This window comes from Orcinus orca, chromosome 16, assembly GCF_937001465.1.
Source record: "Orcinus orca chromosome 16, mOrcOrc1.1, whole genome shotgun sequence".
Lineage (NCBI taxonomy): Eukaryota > Metazoa > Chordata > Mammalia > Artiodactyla > Delphinidae > Orcinus > Orcinus orca.
In genome coordinates, this window is record NC_064574.1 from 87,069,601 (window position 1) to 87,086,803 (window position 17,203).

Here is a 17,203-nt window from a genome sequence, read left to right on the forward strand (position 1 = left end):
GCCTGGGGTGTGGCCCTCGGCTCGCTGGCCGTGGGCTGTGTCCAGAGCCGGCTGATCCTCTGGCCTCCTGGAACCTCTCTGCCTGGCAGCCTCTCCTTCCCTCCTCCGTGGCTGACGCTGTGGGCTGCTCTGCCACTTACTTGTGTCCAGGGGAGGCTGGCCTTGTGCCGGCCTGGCCTACTGGCTGCCCGGGGCTTTGTGCAGCCTGAGCCCTGGAAGGAGCCGGTTTGGCCAAGCCCACAGAGCCCAGAGAGCCTGCTGGCCCCAGCCTCACACCGTCCCCTGGGCAGCCTGGCCAGCTCTGCACTTCCGTTTCCTCAACTGGGGCGGGGCGGCGCCGCGATTGTGAGGATTACACAAGTCAGCTGTGCAGAGCCTCTGCCGCTGGGCCGCGCTCAGCTCTGGGTAGATTCTTCTCCGTCCTCTGAAGCCCCTGTTCGCACCTGTAAACCAAGGACGCGCTGGCCTTGGCCTTCAGCCTTCAGTGCGGCTGGAGCTCCTAGGGTGGCGAGGTCTGGGAAGGCCTCGCTGAGCCGGCCCTGGTGCTTGCCCTGTTGTCTCTCCCGAAGCTGGTGACGGCGAGTTCCAGGCGCTGCTGGACATCTGGTTCCCAGAGAAGAAGCCCCTGCCCACGGCCTTCTTGGTGGACACGTCGGAAGAGGCGCTGCTGCTGCCCGACTGGCTGAAGCTGCGCATGATCCGCTCGGAGGTCCCGCGCCTCGTGGACGCTGGTACGACCCGGGCGCGGCTCGAGGGGGAGGACCAGGCCTTGCCCCTGCTGTGGGCCTGGTGTGTGTTCTTCCCTCGCCTGGTGGACGCTGGTACGGCCTGGGCGCGGCTCGAGCGGGGCGGGGGGGGGGAAACCAGGCCTTGCCCCCTGCTGTGGGCCTGGGTGTGTTCTAGTTGTGGCCTGTGAGAGAGGACAGCTCGGGGGCCTCGGGGGGGTTCCGGGGCGTCTGTTATTCAGCAGACGTTTGTGGAGCTGTCAGTGCCCTGACAGGTGCCCGCAGGCCCTTGTGGTCAGGCGGGGAGGCTGAGAGCCTCCAGTGAGAAGTGCTGGAGGAGGAACGAAAAAGACCAAGTGGTCCAGGGATTCGGAGGGGAGGAGGAGGGGCTGGGGCCTCCGAGCTGGTTCTGGGGTGCAGAGTGGCCTCGGGCACCCGCCCGTGGTCAGCGTGGTATCCAGCAGAGGTGGCAGACCGGGCAGTTTGGGGGGTGGCTTGGCTGGGGAAGCGCAGCAGGACACACTCAGGGGAGCCTTGACTCTGAGCTGGAGGGAGCGCAGGGCTGGCCCGCAGCCTCGGGACGCAGGGTGGGGTCCTGAGGACCCAGCAGCCACACTTGGAGCTGCCCTCTGGGCCCTGGGCCCCGCCAGGCCCCGCGGGCCGGGGTCACCGGGTGGCAGTGGCTGAGTGAGAGCCGCCCCCAGCCCTGCAGGACCTGGAGCCCCAGCAGCTGCTGCTGTTCGTGCAGTCCTTCGGCATCCCGGTGTCCAGCATGAGCAAACTTCTCCAGTATCTGGACCAGGCGGTGGCCCACGACCCCCAGACCCTGGAGCAGAACATCATGGACAAGAGTAAGAGCCGGGGTCCTCGCCCGAGCACCCCGGGCCCGCCGTGCGGCTGCGGTTGGAGAGCCAGGCTGGGGGTGGAGTGGAACAGCCCCAGGGCAGGGGCTGCGAGCAGGAAGGTGGAGCTGCGTCCACCCCTCGGGTTGGAGGGTGGAGGCAGCTGCGGGCGCTGCCTGATTCTCTGCAGAAAGGCCCTGTCGCCCAGCTTCCCGGGTCCCGGGGAGGCTTGGAGCTCTGCGGGCACCATGCGGAGGGCTTCCCTCCTCCCTGGGGGCCCATGTTTACCCGTGGCTGCCTCCCTGCAGATTACATGGCTCACCTGGTCGAGGTCCAGCACGAGCGAGGGGCGTCCGGAGGCCAGACTTTCCACTCCCTGCTCACAGCCTCCCTGCCCGCCCGGCGAGGTACCCACCCATCCCGGCTCGCACGGCCACTCGGGAAGCGTTTGCTTTTGCCCAGCGTCCGGGCTTCTGTTTATGGGCCCACGGGCGAGGCTGGGGGTCCCGGGGAGAGAGCCCTCTGCAGGGCCTGGGAGCCCGCTCCTCTCTGGGCGGTGGGCCCCCGGGCGAGCCTGGCCGTGGTCGGCATGGTCCCCGCCACAGCTGGCCGTGATGGCCTCTCAGCCGCCCTGCTCCTCCTTCCCTGCAGACAGCACGGAGGCGCCGAAACCCAAAAGCAGCCCAGAGCAGCCACCGGGCCAGGGCAGGCCCCGGGCCGTGACACAGGTGCGGGTTCTGGGCCCCGAGGACGACCTGGCCAGCATGCTCCTGCAGGTATGGCCCCCCTCCTCCCTGGTCCCTCCTCCCGCCTGGAATCCATGGCCAGGGGTTCCCTGGGCACGTGTGTTCTCGCCCCCTCCTCACAGTGACAGGCGCTGCAGAGCAGCGGTGCACGGTTTCCATCTTCACGCTTACACGCCCGTATGCGCACGTGTGTGCACAGGTCCACGCGCTCTTTCCTGGGCCTGTTGCCACGGGCCTCGTCCCAGTCCTTGGCCCCCACCCCACGCCCCTCTGGAGAGTCTGCTGGGGACCGGGCACGCCAGTGCCAACTGCCGGCAGCCTCTGTGGGGTCGGGGTGTGGGCTCTGGGGAAGGCCCCACCTGCCAGCCGCGTGGTCCTGATGGATGCCTTTCTCCAGATCTTCCCGCTGAGCCCCAGCCCGCGGTGGCAGAGCTCCAGTGCACGCCCTGTAGCCCTGGCGCTGCAGCAGGCCCTGGGCCGGGAGCTGGCGCGAGTCCGCCAGGGGAGCCCCGAGGTGCCAGGCGTCGCGGTGCGCCTCCTGCAGGCCCTCGCCACCCTGCTGAACTCCCCGCACGGCGGCGCCCTGGTCATGGTCATGCACCAGAACCACTTCCTCGCCTGCCCTCTGATGCGCCAGCTCTGCCAGTACCAGGTAGGCCCCGGCACAGCCCTGCGCCTCACTCCCCGAGTCCCCGCGCCCGGGCTCTGCCTCGCGTGGCCAAGGCCCCCGTCCCGCCCCCCAGGCTCAGGGCTCCTGTGGCCAGGCCTGCTCGGGCCCCGGCTCTTGCCCCTAAGTGAAGAGACGCAGCTTTTGCTGCGGAGCTGGGGGTGCGTCCCCCGCTTCTGTGACAGAAGCTTCCCGGGAGCAGGGCAGGAGCGTGCTGGGCTTTCAGCACGTCCCCCACCTGGTTTCGGTAGTTTTGCCCCGTTCGCCTTACTTGCCCCTGTGCGTGGCCACGTGTGTGCTACCTCCTTGGTCGTTTCTCTCTGAGCCCTGTGAGGACAGGCGACAGCAGACCCCTCATGGGCTGTGGGTATGGGCGCTGGAGGGGCCCCCGCTGTGGCAGGCGGGATGGTTCCGCCCGGCCCTGGCCCTGTCTGAGCCGTGCTGCGCTGTCCCCAGCGCTGTGTGCCCCAGGACACCGGCTTCTCGTCGCGCTTCCTCAAAGTGCTCGTGCAGACCCTGCAGTGGCTGGACAGCCCCGCTGTGGAGGCCGGGCCTCTGCAGGCCCAGCTCAAGCTGTTTGCCGCCCAGTACTCGGCACGGCGCCGGATCAGCGATGGTGAGGCAGGGTCAATGGTGCCGGCGGGGGTCCTGGGCGCTCTGCCATCGCGTCGGGGGGACCGGGGCCTTGTTCCCAGATGGGCCCCGGGTGGCGTCAGGGTGAGTGGGGCCCAGCGGTTTGGGGGTCGGGGCACTGGGAAGGCCCCCCAGGGGGGAGCATACGTGTGGGAACCGAGGGGAGTCGCCTGCCCGGCACCCCTGGCAGGAGTCCCGTGGGTCACACAGTGCTCCCCTGCAGTGCGGAGCGGGTTCCTGCACCTGGCAGAGGCCCTGACGTTCCGCGGGGACCCGGAAGTGGTCAGCTCCACCATCCGCGCCATCGCGGCCACCCTCAAGTCTGGGGAGGGGTGTGACGTGGAGCCCGAGCTTATCAGCAAAGGTACTCGGGCCCCAGGCGCCACAAAGACCCCGCCTCGCTGCCCCGCACGCAGGTCCCTCTCCTGGGCGCCCCCAGAACAGGGCCCAGGGGCGGGGCTCTCTGTCCTCACGTCCGGTGGCCCCCCGAGCTGGAGTGACACAGGGGCCCTCTCTGCCCCACCCTCAGTCCTCCGGGGTCTGGTTGCCGTGAGGTCGCCTCACCTGGAGGAGCTGCTGGCCGCGATCTTCTCCGCTGCCTCCACCTTCCCGGCCTCGGGGCCCGTGTCCGTGGTGAGCTCACTGCTGCTGCAGGAGAAGGGGGAGCCCCCGGCCCTGGGGAAGCAGGACTCTGACGGCTGCAGGTGAGCCGGCGGGGCGGGGGCCGGCTGGGAGGGGGAGCGGGGGGTGGCCCTGGCCGGCCGCGTCTGAGCCCACCCCACCTTCCCTGCAGCCTGGAGGCTGTGTGGCTGGGACCCTGCTCGGGGCTCCTTGTCGACTGGCTGGAGATGCTGGACCCCGAGGTGATCAGCAGCTGCCCTGACCTGCAGCAGCGGCTGCTGTTCTCCCAGAGCAGCAAGGTGGGCCTCGTTCGCGCATGGCGCCCTGGGCCCACAGTCCGCCCGGCAGCCCCAGGGTGGGGCTGGCTCTCTGTCAGTTCCAGCAGATCCGATGCCGGAGTCTCAGTGGCCAGACGGGTCCCATGTTTCCTCTGAGTGGGTCACCACAGCTGGCCAGATCTGGCCACGGAGGCGGGCGGGGGGTGGGTGGATGGGTCCTTTGTGGGCTCAGGTCCTCACAGGGCACGAGGCGGTAGGGGGAGTGGAGCTCAGCACCCCCTGACGGGGGGTGGGGTCCTCAGAGGGGTCGGAGCCCATGTCAGGGCTCTGCGGGGGTGGCGGGGTCCCCCAGCTCATCTGGCCGTGGGGAAGGTGAGGAAACACTGACCAGATGGCCGGGGAGGGGCTGGGCATCCCCTGCCCGTGGTCCCGCCGCACGCTGGTGGGTCTGCGCTTCTGAGAGCGGCGGTCACGCTCCCGCGCCTCCCGCCTGCCCAGGTGTTCCCACACCCAGGGTTTTGCTCGCGTGTCTCCTGGTCTCTGAGGAGTGGATTCGGTTCAGCCCGTGCTTAACCTGCGGAGTGACCGGCCGGGCTGGGTGGCTTCCCGGGCGGGAGCCTCGGATCTGCCCCGAAGCGGACACCTTCCTCTGCTCTGTGCTGGCACACGTGGGCTGTCACCTGCTGACGCTACCCGGCAGAGCCGTCAGCCCGGCGGGGACCATCCCAGGTTTCCTCCCTCCCCAGGGCAAAGGCCATCCTGGCCCGCAGGTGCCGTCTTTCCGACCCTACCTCTTAGCCCTGCTCACGCACCAGTCCAACTGGTCCACGCTGCACCAGTGTATCCACATCCTGCTGGGCAAGAACCGGGAGCAGAGGCGAGTCTCCCAGACCTCTGTCCCCCACCGGCAGGTCTGTTCCTGCCACAGGCAGCGTGGGCCTTGGGGTGCCCCGCGGCAGCTGCCCTGCCCAGACTCCTCCGGGAGCCGAGTTTGGAGGGCAGTGTCGGGGGCCTCGGTGGGGGGCTCTGATCCAGCAGCCTTCCCCCGGCGTCCTCAGGGACCGAGGCCCTCCTGCCTGGCCCGGTGTCCCTTCCCTGGGTGGCCAGCAGGCAGACAGTCGGCTTCACTGTCCTCCGGTCATGTGAATGGTTGGCGTCCGTGCTGTGCTGCGGGGGTGCCAGGGGCCCCTGTGCGCGGCTGCAAGCGTGGGGTGGGGCGGGGCCGACCTTAGCTTTGCCACTGTGAGCTGCAGAGAGGTCCCCTGACGGCTGACCTGGGCCCCCGCCCCCCCTCCTGCCTGGAGATGCGCCTGGTGCTCAGCCAGGCCGCCCCGCCGCCTCCAGGTTCGACCCCTCGGCCTCCCTGGACTTCCTCTGGGCCTGCATCCACATGCCTCGCATCTGGCAGGGCAGGGACCAGCGCACCCCTCAGGCAGGTGTTGGGGCGTCCCCTGCCCGCAGGGTGGGGTGGCGGGCGGGCGTGGCGAGACGCGCCCGGGCCTGACTGGCGGTGTGCGGCTGCAGAAGCGGCGGGAGGAGTTGGTGCTGCGCGTCCAGGCCCCGGAGCTCATCGGCCTGGCGGAGCTGATCCTGGCGGAGGCAGAGGCCAGGAGCCAGGACGGGGACGCCAGCGCCTGCAGCCTTCTCCAGGCCCGGCTGCCCCTGCTGCTCAGCTGCTGCCGCGGTGACGATGAGGGCGTCAGGAAGGTGACGGCGCACCTGACGAGCTGCATCCCGCAGTGGGCTGACAGGTGAGGGTGCTGGACGCCGGGCTCCAGGGCCCCCGCCCGTCCCCTTGCCCTTGTGGTGGGAGGCCGCGGCTCAGACGTGAGCACCGTGGGAGCGAGCCCAGGCCACCAGTGGGGGTGCGGTAGGGCTGAGGGGCCTGGCACGCCAGCTCTGCACGCAGTGGCAACAGCGGCTCCCTGGTCCCGCGGCCACCCCGAGTCTGGTCTCTGGTCTCTCGCAGCGTGCTGGGCAGGCGTTGCCGAGACCTGCTCGTGCACCTCTACCTGCAGCGGCCAGACCTCCGGGTGCCTGTGCCTGACGTCCTGCTGCACAGCGAAGGGGCCGCCGGCAGCAGCGTCTGCAAGGTAAAGCCCTACGGGGTCATCGGGGCCGCCTTTGTCCTTCACTGGGAGGTAGAAATGCCTTTTCTCGGATCGAAAGACAAAAGAGGCCCCTGGTGAGTGCCGATGGCACGTCTGAGGGCAGAGCCTGCCCTGCCACCCTCGCCTGTCCGACCTCTCGAAGGGTCTGGAAACGATCTTTTCCTCCTCCAAGAAGTCCTCTGGGTGTGGAGCAGAGGAGAGTGGGTGTCCCCCCTCGTTCCCTGATAAGGGACCGTTGACTACAGCAGGCTGCGTGGTGCGTGTGTGACGGTGTTGCATGCGGCCCAGCACCCCCATCCCTTCCTGGCTGCCTGCCGTGGCGCTGGCCTTTGGCCCAGCGTGGGGCCTCCGTGCGCGGGTCTGCGTGGCATCTGCCTTCACCTCCCTTGGGTGATGGCGGGGGAAGGGGGGTCTGGTGGGCCCCCTGCCCGTGTTCCCTGGGCTGGACCCTGGAGTTGGATCTGCCGCCTGCCCTGCTTCTCGGGACAGGGAGGGAAGTTGATGTATTTCCAGTTGTGCTTCCTTCCACTTTTGCGTGTTACTTGTTTTGCACACCTGAAATTATGCTACATCAGTAAGGTTGGTTTTTCTCGCTCAAGCTAACGCAGGGCTTTTATCCTGTTTGTGTGGAGAGGGTGACCTCACACACCACGTGCTGAGCTTGGCTGGGAGCTCTGGCCACGGCCTCTTGAGCCCCAGGAGCAGCAGAAAGCACTGGGGGAACAGGCGTCTCTGGGTCGCTGCACAGGTCCTTAGGGGCCACACCAGGGCCTTGGGGTCCGGGGGCCTTGGAGCAGGTGCCTGCACACTGCCCGGGGAGCCCCATCGTAGCCCCTGCGGCGGTGGGCGGCGGACTCGGCGGGGGGCGGACAGGTAGGGTGAGAGGGCTGCAGGCAGCCCCGGCTCTGACCACCCCCGTCCCTCCCAGCTGGACGGCCTCATTCACCGCTTCGTCACCCTCCTCGCGGACACCAGTGACTCCCGGGCAGCCGAGAACCGAGTGGCCGATGCCAACGTGGCCTGTCGGAAGCTGGCTGTGGCCCACCCCATCCTGTTGCTCAGGTACCGCCTGGCCTGTCCCACCTGCAGCCCGAGTGGGCACAGCTCGCTGTCAGGGTGCCCTCCCCGCCCCAGCCTGGAGCGGCTCCCACACCAGGCGTTCCTGTAAGGCGGGCTCTGCGGCTAAGAGCGGGTGGACGGACACCGTGGTGGTGTCGCCACGGGCAGCCAGGGCCTCGGCTGCTTCCTGACTGAGCTGAGTCTCGGGGGTAGGGGCCTGGTGGACGCGGGAGAGGGTGGGTCAGGTGAGTGGCCCAGGACATCACGGTGGCGGTTAGCGGGCTCCGGGTGGTCTCCAAGTGCAAGTTGATGTCGGCCCTTGGAGCGGGGGGCGGGGAGGGGGGCCGGGGGAGATGGCCCAGGACCACCGAGCGCACACGTCGCCCCCAGGCACCTGCCCATGATCGCCGCCCTCCTGCACGGCCGCAGCCACCTCAACTTCCAGGAGTTCCGGCAGCAGAGCCACCTGACCTTCTTCCTGCACGTGCTGGGCATCCTGGAGCTGCTGCAGCCGCACGTGTTCCAGAGCGAGCACCAGGGGGCGCTATGGGACTGCCTGCTCTCCTTTCTCCGCCTGCTGCTGGTGGGTGCCCCACCCACCCTCGGGGGTCCGGGCGTCCCCAGGGGTCGGGTGCCCGGTCCCTCTCCCTGTGCCCCTGTCAGCCGGTGCCCCTGCTTGCCCTGCCTGCTCCCTCCACCATTCTGAGCTCTCCCCATTCAGCTCGTGCCCCTTCTGGTCCCACGACTCTGGCAGCCCCGGTCTTCCTGACCAGGACTGAGGGTCCGTCCCCTTGTCCACCTGAGGCGGCTGGGTGAGGGCACAGCCCTTGGCTGCATCGGGCACGGCCAGGCCACCTGCCTGTCTGGTACCTTCACCCGGGGAAGGCCCCCAGCTGCTCACGTGCCTGGGGAGACCCCACGCTCCTCAGGGTTCAGGAGGGACGAGGCCGCTCCTGACCCTTAGGGACCTTAACATGCGCCCGGCGAGGGCGGCGTGCTGGCGGTGTCCAGGGTGTACTGTGGGGCTCCAGGGGGAGCGACGTGGGCAAGACGGGATGCTTCAGGCCCTGGATGCTTTCCCCCTCGTGCTTCCCTTTGCAGAACTACAGGAAGTCCTCCCGCCACCTGGCCCCCTTCATCAGCAAGTTCGTGCAGTTCACCCACAAGTACATCACCTGCAATGCCCCGGCCGCCATCGCCTTCCTGCAGAAACACTCCGACGCGCTCCAGTGAGTGTGCGCGTCTGGCACGGCTCCTCTCCGGCCAGGGTCCCGTCGTGGCGGTGCTCAGGGCTGGGAGCTCCCAAGGGGCGTGCTGGCGGGGATGGACACTGCCCACGGCGCCGGGGCCCAGGGCGGCAGGGCTGTAGATGCTGGGTCTGCGCCGGGGTCATTCTGAGCTGGCTTCCTCCTCCCTCGGCCCCCGGGGCACCTCCTGAGCCCCTGCCCACGGGGCCCTGCCTGCCTCCCACCTGTGGCATGGTGCTCACGGAGAACCTTGCTCCCGCAGTGACCTGTCCTTCGACAGCAGCGACCTGGTGATGCTCAAGTCGCTCCTGGCGGGGCTGAGCCTTCCCAGCAGGGACGGCAGGGCCGACCGCGGCCTGGACGAAGAGGGCGAGGGTGAGTGGGGCCGGGGCTGCGGGCTGCACTGCCCTGGGCGTCCCTCGGGCATCGTTGGCCCTGGGGCCGTGACACGCGCAAAGCACCGAGTCGTGTTGTGGCCAGCGAGACCTACAGCACCTGCCCTCTGTGGGACCAACCAGGCCCCTCTGCTCTCTGTCCCCGTGCCCACCCTGGGGCCCCTGCAGTGGGGCGACCCGGCGCCTGCAGCATTGTGTCTAGCGGGCGTGCGGTGGATTGTGAACGGGCCGAGTGCCCGGGGCCCAGGGCCCTTCACGGCCATTCGCCCTGGTTTTGCCAAGTCGCTGGAGTCGAGTGTGACTCTTGGCCGTCCACGGACGCGCCTAGCACAGCGCTCTGCACGCAGGCGCCTTTATTGAGCACCTGCTGTGTGCCAGGGGCAGCAGGGAAGGCCACGCGCAGTGTGGTGGGTGAGAGGCTCGAGAGAGCAGTGCCGCGTCTCCCAGGCAGCTCCCAGCAGGCTCGTCGTTTCAGCACATTTATTGAGCGCCCGTTGTGTACCAGGCACCGTGCTCAGCCCAGGGCAGGGGCCGCATCTTTGGGGGTCTGGTGTGATTCCGGGCGCTGCTCAGCGAGGCTGCCCCTCGATTACGCACATGGATCCCACGGCCTCGGTGTCGAGTGTGTCCGGGGCTCTTGGGCCCTCTGGACGGTGGCCTGGGGCGGGCCGTCCTTGTCTCCACCCGACAGCACTGGCCTCCTGTCTTGCAGACGAGGGCTCGTCTGGCCCCCTGCCTCTGCTCAGCGTCTCCCTCTTCACCCCTCTGACCGCAGCTGAGGTGGCCCCCTATGTGAAGAGGCTTTCCCGGGGCCAGACGGTCGAGGGTAAGTCTGGGGGTTTGGCTCCCCCAGGCCCAGTCGGCCCCGCGGTGGGTGATGGCCTCCCTTTCTGTCCCTGCAGCATCCTGGGTCCCACAGCAGCCCTTGGCCGTCCAGGCTTCTCCTGGGGGGGGGGGGGGCATCCAGAAGACAGCAGGGCCCCTGCCAGGTCCCGGGAGGGGCTGGGCTCTTCCTCAGAGTGGGAATAGGGGTGGGTAGAGAGGGGGTCGGAGGGAGAAGTGGGACTGGAGACTGGGGGCGGCTCCTCTGCTGGCCAGTGGCGCTGGGGAGCCCCCTGGAGTCCCCTAGATACCGAGGAAGAGGGGCCTGGCGGGGAGCTGGCCGACAGCCCCTGGTCCCCTACGGGGGAGCCGAGGGCCTGGGTGGCCACCTGCGGGGAGGGGCAGGGCCATGTTTCTGCATTGTGGCTTCGGGGCAGCCGGGGCAGACATCCGGGGAGCGTGGTACAGATGCAGATCCCTGGGCCCCTCAGAAATCTCTGAAAGCCTGGTCAACCAGCACCTCCGGTTTGGGGTCGCTGGCTCGGTAGTTGGGAAGGCAGCGGAACCCCCAGTGATTTCTGTCCCAAGGTGCTGGGGGCCCCCTGGCCTGAGCAAGCACCAGGGATGCTATGGAAGCTCCAGGAGGCACTGGCGCTGACGTTACGAGCAGCCGTGCTACACCTGTAGAACCAGGTCCCTCCACCAGAGCCTGTGCTGAGGCCAGGCCAGGGTCCCTGCCCGGCAGGTGTGCTGTGGGGCAGCGGGCTCTGGCCCCAGGACTCCACCACTCCTGCCTCTGGGCTGTGTGGGGGACAGGTTCACCCCCGAGCCCAGCAGCTGCAGCCTGGCCCTCAACAACACGCTTTCTACCCATCTTAGATCTGTTGGAGGTTCTGAGCGACGTGGACGAGATGTCCCGGCGGAGACCCGAGATCCTGGGCTTCTTCTCGGTGCGGGAGCTGCCATGTGCCCGGAGGAACTGGGACACGTGTCAGAGGCTGGGGCGGGAGGGCAAAGGCACGCTGGGCCCCGAACAGGGACGCCGCCCCCACCCTCCTTCCTGCTGGGCACCCAGCTCAGCCCGCAGCGGCTGGGCTTTGGGGTGGGTGCCACGTCTGACTGCGGCCCCGTCCCAGATGCTCAGTCCCGCCCAGAACTGAGGCGGCCGCTCCTCCGCTCTGCGCTGGGCCTCCTGTGTGCTTCATGGGTCCCGAGGTCCCAGGGCCCAGCGACGGGGGTGTTGAGGGGGCTGGAGGCTTAGGGAGCGGGGTCCCCTGACGGGAGGGTGGCCCTGCTGACACTGCCCCCGCCCCCGCAGACCAGTCTGCAGCGGCTGATGAGCTCAGCTGAGGAGTCCTGCCGCAGCCTGGCCTTCAGCCTGGCCCTGCGCTCCATCCAGAGCAACCCCAGGTGAGCCAGCGTCACCTGCCACCACGGGCCGCCCGGTGCCCTGGGCCAGGCCTCCCACTCCTCCTGTCCGGTGGGGCCCGGCGCGGGGCTCTGGGGAGGCGTCGGGGCCTTGGCCGTCTTGGCACGGGGGGAGGTGCCAACCTGAGCACGTGGCTCTTCCAGCATCGCAGCCGACTTCCTGCCCACGTTCATGTACTGCCTGGGCAGCCGGGACTTCGAAGTAGCGCAGACGGCCCTCCGGAACCTGCCGGAGTACACCCTCCTCTGCCAGGGTGAGTCTGCCCCGACCCCACCCACCCAGGCCCCGGTGCCCGCGGAGGCCTCGGTACCCGGGGCCGGGCTCTCGGGGAGAGACCAGAGGCTCCACTTCTGAGAGCTGCCTGACGACCTGGCCACCGCGGCCAGGATGTCAGGGCAGCACAGCCTGACAGGGTCTCCGTCTGTCCCCAGAGCACGCAGCCGTGCTGCTGCACCGGGCCTTCCTGGTGGGCATGTACGGCCAGATGGACACCAGCGCCCAGATCTCTGAGGCCCTGAGGATCCTGCACATGGAGGCTGTGATGTGAGCCGGGTCCACTGGTGGTCTCCTCCGGGAGCACCAAGGCAGGCAGGGCCAGTACTCAGAGCCCACGCCCAGCCACCCCGGCCAGCAGTGTGGGCGCCGTCTGCCCCGGAAGCTGTCCCACCTGCGGAGTGACGGGGGGCACAGCCCAGCTGGGAGGGGATGCTGACATCCTAGCGAGTCGAGGCGAGGGGCTGGGTTCAAATGAAACGTTTTGAACTCCGCGACGCTGCTGCCTGTGTGGTTTGCCTCCTTGGAGACCCCGGGAGTGAGTGGGACCTGGGAGCTTGGAGCCCTGCCCCCAGGGCCCGGCCAGCCTGCCTGCTCCCGGGCAGGCATGTGGCGGTGTCCGTCTGGAGACAGGAGGGCGCCCGCCTGCTGGGCACAGTCTCGGCCTTTCCTCCCTGCCCTCCACCCAGCTCCCCACTTTCAGGCAGCATCGGGGTTGGGGGAGAGCTGACAGTGCCCGGGTGCCCCCTGCCCCTGAGTTCTCTGCCCACGGGCTCGGCCTCGTCAACTCCCGGAGGGAGCGGGGCTCGCTGGGTGTCGGCAGAGCAGTCAAAAAGGATCTCAGCTCCCCGAGACCCTCAGCTTCGGGCATCGCTCCAGGAAGCCCCCCGCATGCTGGCCACGGGGTGAGGGCTGGCTCAGTGCAGCCACTGAGGGGCGCATCCCCCGCGGAGCTGCGGTGCTGGGGCAGGGGACAGGGGTGGGGCTCTGCCCCAGAACTTGGCCTGGGGACTCTGAGGGCAGGAGGCAGTGCTCCCTCCAGTGAGGGCCCCGGGGTCCCCCCAGGCGGCACTGGTTTCTCCAAGCCAGTGTCCTCGTCTCTTGGGGCAATGCCGTCCCAACCCCATCCAGGCTGGATGCAGATGGCATCCCACCCCTCCCTCCCGTTGCTCCCGTTGGCGCCCAGCGCTTGGCACAGTCCCAGTCTCCCCGACGGCCCCCGGGTTCCGGTGTGCGCCCCCCCTCCCCCCGCAGGGTCCCTGGCTCCTCAGCTGGGGCCACCAGGGGGCGCTGAGGCTAAAGACAGACCCAGGCTCTTCAGTCCCGCCTGCTTGAGGCTGGACAGACCCTTGGGTGGGGGGTGGTCACTACTTCCATGCCCACCAGGGGCAGGGCTGTGCCCCTAGCCCCACAGGCCCCTGGTCGGCCCCGGCCTTGCCAGCCTCCCTGCTCCCCTGAGTCCCTGACAGGTCGGCCACCACGCCGCTGCCCACGCGACAGCCCTTCAGTACCCAGATCCTGCTGGTTCCGTGGTGGAGCCCCAGGCCCTCCTGTCCCGCCTGGCTTGTTTCTTGGCCCCCGTCGTGTGGCTCCTGCTCAGGGGCACGTGGAACTGGCCTTTGGCACCTCCTGCCCCACTGCAGTCCCTGCAGAGAGGGACGTGGAGCCGAAGGGCCCCCTCCTGCCTCCTGCCCTGGGTGCCCTACCAGGAAGTGCTATGCCACTCGTAGGAAGCCACGGCCCTGCCCATCTGGGCTTGGGTGACAGCTGTTGGGACACCCGCATGCCCCAAAGTGCCACTGCCTCACCCAGAGCTAGGGGCGCACAGGCCCCCTGGGGTTTGGGAGGCTGGGGGCTGGGGCAGTTCACCCGTGACACTGGGCTGTGTGAGGGCCCAGCAGGCAGAGAGGCAGGCTCTGGGAGAGCCCTTGGACCACCTTCCTGCCCAGTCCCACCCGTGTCAGGGCCGAGGCTTGGGGAGCCTGGGGGTGGGCCGCGGCCTGGCTCTGGGGGAGCGGGGATGCCAACCACCCTCCAGCTTCACCTTTCTGCGGGCAAAGGCAGATGTCCTGGCAGGGCTGCGGGCGGTACCCACGGAACCCGCCCTTGCCAGCCTGGGCGCTGCAGCATTGCCAGGCAGGTGGGGGGCGCAGCGGGACCCTTGGGGACGGCCCGTGGGAATGGGCGGTGGTGCGTGGAGGGCGCGGGCAGAGCGGGCGTGCAGGGCAGCGCTCCTTGGATGGTGTCCGTTGCCGTGAACACCATCCAGCCGGCTCCATCTTACACAGGTGCGCCCAGCCCAGGGCCTCGGAGAGAAGGGGCAGGGGGCCCAGTGGATGGCGGGCAGGGGCGTGGGTGTGCATGTGTGTGGGGTGAGTGTGGGCTTGTGGAGGCCGGGTGAGCCCCCTCGGGGTCAAGGCCACCTGACCTGCTCCTGTCTATGCAGCGTGAGTGGGGAGCTGGAGTGCCAGCTCCCTGTGTGGGCCTGACCCGGAGCCTGTGCCCCGCAGAGCGCAGTGGGGCTGGGCTGCTGGGCGGGGAGGCCCAAGGCACAGGAGCACAGCAGGTAGAACCTTCTGGATCCCAGCTTTTCTGCCTCAGCTCAGCACCCAGCCACGTCCACTGCGAAGCCCAAGCTTGCCACGTTCTCTCCTGCCACAGGGCCTTTGCACGGGGCCTTTGCTCCCCCCCCTCACGGCCCCGTGCCAGCTCCCACTCCCTCGGCTCTCAGCTCCTGTGGCACCTCCTCCAGGAAGCTTCTGGCACCCAGGGTCAGGTGCCTTCTCCCCGCAGGCGCTGTGTGTTCTGTTTGTCGCTCTATGCCACGCTGGGAGGTTGGAGTTGTCAATCCAGCCGGGGTCTGCCTGGCCTGGGGTGTGCAGAGCAGGCGAGGGAGGAAGTGAAGTCCAGTCTCCAGGAGCCCAAAGCCCCGGACCTGGCGGGAGCGGGGTGGGGTCGGGTGGGGGGGCCGGGGCGAAGACGTGAGGTCAGCCCGTGTGTCCCTCCCCAGCCCCCAGCCCCAGGCTCTCCACAGGGGCTGCTCTCGCCTGGCTCACAGCCTGCGAGGCCTGGGAAGTTGACCTGTCCAAGGTCCGGTTGGGGAAGGGGCTCCTTGAGTGTCAGGAAGGAGGAGAGGTGGAGGGGGCGGGGCGGAGCCCACCTAGGCTCCTGTCCTGGTACGTGACCCTGGCAGCTGAGCTCCCCTCTCTGGGCCTCAGCCTCCCTCTTGTTAAGAGGGACTGCGCTCACCCACTGACAAAACGAGGCGTCCCGCCCGGACCCCACAGTCCCCTTTGCTCTGGGGGAGGGGAGGCCCCCCAGGGAGGATCAAAGGGCACCCCATCAACTAGCGTCAGCAGGTGGGGAAGGGTGGGACCAGGTGCGGCGTTGCCATGGTGATGAGCGTGCCTGTTTCCTTCACTTTAAGTCCTGGGAAGGGGTGAACCCTGACCTTCAAACAGGCCAGACAGCCAGCAGCTGGGCAGAGGGCCAGAGAGGCGTGGGCAGCTGGGGCCCCAGGGCCCCCAGGTCTCCCCATGAGGGTTCCCAGCACCAGGGCCCCCACGTTCGCCCTGGGAGGGCTGGCTTATGGCCCCAATTCACAGATGAAGGCAGTAAGGCCCAGTTAGTTGTCCAAGGTCACATGGGGTAGAACTGCCCAGGGGTCCTGAACCAGGACACGCCCCTCTTCCCGGTTTCCTCCCTCAGAGCCACTTAAAACTCTGACCCAGGCCGCGGTGGGGTTACTTCGGGTGTCTTGGCAGGCAGGGGTGTGGCTTGAGGGCTCTCCCAGGGCCTGCCCGCCCCATCCCTCCCTGGGGAAGGAGGACAGGTGGACAGAACTGGAGTCCAGGTCTCACCCTGGAGCCCTCTCCCCAGTCCAGGCCCAGGCTGGGCCCCCAGGCGGACCAGAGGTCAGACCCCACAAGGCTCGTGCCTGGGGGAGTTGGGAAGGGCTATTTCAAGAAGGTGGAGGATCGAGGAGGAGCTGGAGGGTGAGCAGGAGTTTTCCAGGTGAGGACTCAGCTTGCCAGCTTACGTCGGGGCCCAGGGCTCTCATCACGTGTGGGTGGTGAGCCCACAGCCCCGGTCTCCTGTCTGTGCCCTCTGGGTATAAAGTGTGGCCTGGAGGGGACTGGGGGGCTCAGCGGCCGTTTGTCCAGTGAGTGGTCACAGGCCACGTGCAGGGAGAGGAGTGGGATGGGGCGGGACTCCTGGCTGCAGAGCCCAGGGCCCCACTGACCCCTGTGATGGAGGAAGCAGCTGCTGACTGCCACCTGCTTGGCACACCTGGGCCAGACTCCTGGGGGCCTCCCGAGACGCTGGGTCCCAAAGACCCCTTGGACCCCTTCATCCCGGGTCCACATCACAGACGGCGCTCCAGGCGCCCACAGGCCAGAGCGGGAGCCAGGAGAGCCTTTGGGATGGCAAAGCGCATGGCGGCAGGAGCTGGGGGGCTACCAGGTCAGAGGCCAGAGCACAGGTCCCCCCGCCCCAGGCCACCCACCCTGGGTGCCCCCACTCCGGGCGCCCTCACCCCGAGTCTCTGTGTTCCACCCCTGGAGGCTGCCAGTCCCGCTCCTTTCAAGGCCAGGGGCAGCTTTGACCGACCTCTCACCCCCGGACCTGGGGCAGGTAACTCTGGAGGCACCCCAGGGCTCTGAGGCCAGCTCAGTGCTCCCTGACTATGGCCTTGGGCAAACCACTCGCCTCTGCTTCCATATCTGTAAAAGGGGTGTGAAAATAACGCCTGAGTCTCAGGGGACCGTGAGCACGGAGGAAGTGCTCAGTGAAGGGTGCCTGTCATGTGACCTGCTTTATGAACAAAGAGGTGCTGTGATCTGGCCAAGGACACACAGCTACTGGAGGCAGGGCCAGGCTTCCTTCCGCCCTGGTCCTGCTCCCTGGCGCCCCTGCCAGCCCCTGCGCGCTGGTAATGGGACAGGAGGGCCAGGCCCCATTACAAAGGTTCCTATAAATGGCGTGAGAAGGATTAATAATGTATTTGTAACACATCGTCATGGTAGCCGAAAATGATCTATAAATGTGCAGTAAATGTTTTATAATGTTTCTGTAACCCGTTATAAATGATAAATGGCAGACTATAGATGCCGGATCAAATATTTATAACGCCTTGCGTGCAGCGTTGGGCTGCTACAGTCCGGGAAAGCCATTAATAATAAAGTGGATGGAAATGTAAAAGTTACCGACATGCCCAGCAAAGCCATTTATAATGAAATGTAAAATTTGGCTGTTGGAAGCAACCCACGAGCCCCAGCCGAAGCACCGGCCAGGCTCCCCCGGAGCCCGGGGAAGGGGTGGGTTGTGAATTACTTGTGAGGTGTTCGGACTAGA

The 17,203-nt window shown here is 68.0% G+C and overlaps 1 protein-coding gene across 3 annotated transcripts in view; it reads left to right on the forward strand.

Annotated features, from left to right (window-relative positions):
• The window catches only part of INTS1 (integrator complex subunit 1), a 28,794-nt gene extending 16,452 nt beyond the window's left edge, over positions 1 to 12,342 (forward strand). For 2 of the 3 annotated variants that reach the window (XM_033426745.2, XM_049699952.1), the window contains exons 26-47: positions 570 to 731; positions 1,430 to 1,576; positions 1,876 to 1,974; positions 2,219 to 2,343; positions 2,711 to 2,965; positions 3,437 to 3,596; positions 3,837 to 3,977; positions 4,143 to 4,317; positions 4,407 to 4,533; positions 5,259 to 5,389; positions 5,857 to 5,944; positions 6,037 to 6,263; positions 6,482 to 6,605; positions 7,552 to 7,685; positions 8,073 to 8,265; positions 8,784 to 8,911; positions 9,192 to 9,304; positions 10,037 to 10,150; positions 11,026 to 11,096; positions 11,465 to 11,556; positions 11,719 to 11,828; positions 12,007 to 12,342. In XM_033426745.2, the coding sequence (XP_033282636.1) occupies positions 570 to 731; positions 1,430 to 1,576; positions 1,876 to 1,974; positions 2,219 to 2,343; positions 2,711 to 2,965; positions 3,437 to 3,596; positions 3,837 to 3,977; positions 4,143 to 4,317; positions 4,407 to 4,533; positions 5,259 to 5,389; positions 5,857 to 5,944; positions 6,037 to 6,263; positions 6,482 to 6,605; positions 7,552 to 7,685; positions 8,073 to 8,265; positions 8,784 to 8,911; positions 9,192 to 9,304; positions 10,037 to 10,150; positions 11,026 to 11,096; positions 11,465 to 11,556; positions 11,719 to 11,828; positions 12,007 to 12,122 (3,032 nt within the window). In that variant the 3' untranslated portion in view covers positions 12,123 to 12,342. Of the gene's footprint in view, positions 1 to 569; positions 732 to 1,429; positions 1,577 to 1,875; positions 1,975 to 2,218; positions 2,344 to 2,710; positions 2,966 to 3,436; positions 3,597 to 3,803; positions 3,978 to 4,142; positions 4,318 to 4,406; positions 4,534 to 5,258; positions 5,390 to 5,856; positions 5,945 to 6,036; positions 6,264 to 6,481; positions 6,606 to 7,551; positions 7,686 to 8,072; positions 8,266 to 8,783; positions 8,912 to 9,191; positions 9,305 to 10,036; positions 10,151 to 11,025; positions 11,097 to 11,464; positions 11,557 to 11,718; positions 11,829 to 12,006 lie in introns of all 3 variants that reach the window. The other variant, XM_049699951.1, reaches the window with a different exon arrangement.
• Positions 12,343 to 17,203: the final 4,861 nt, after the last annotated feature.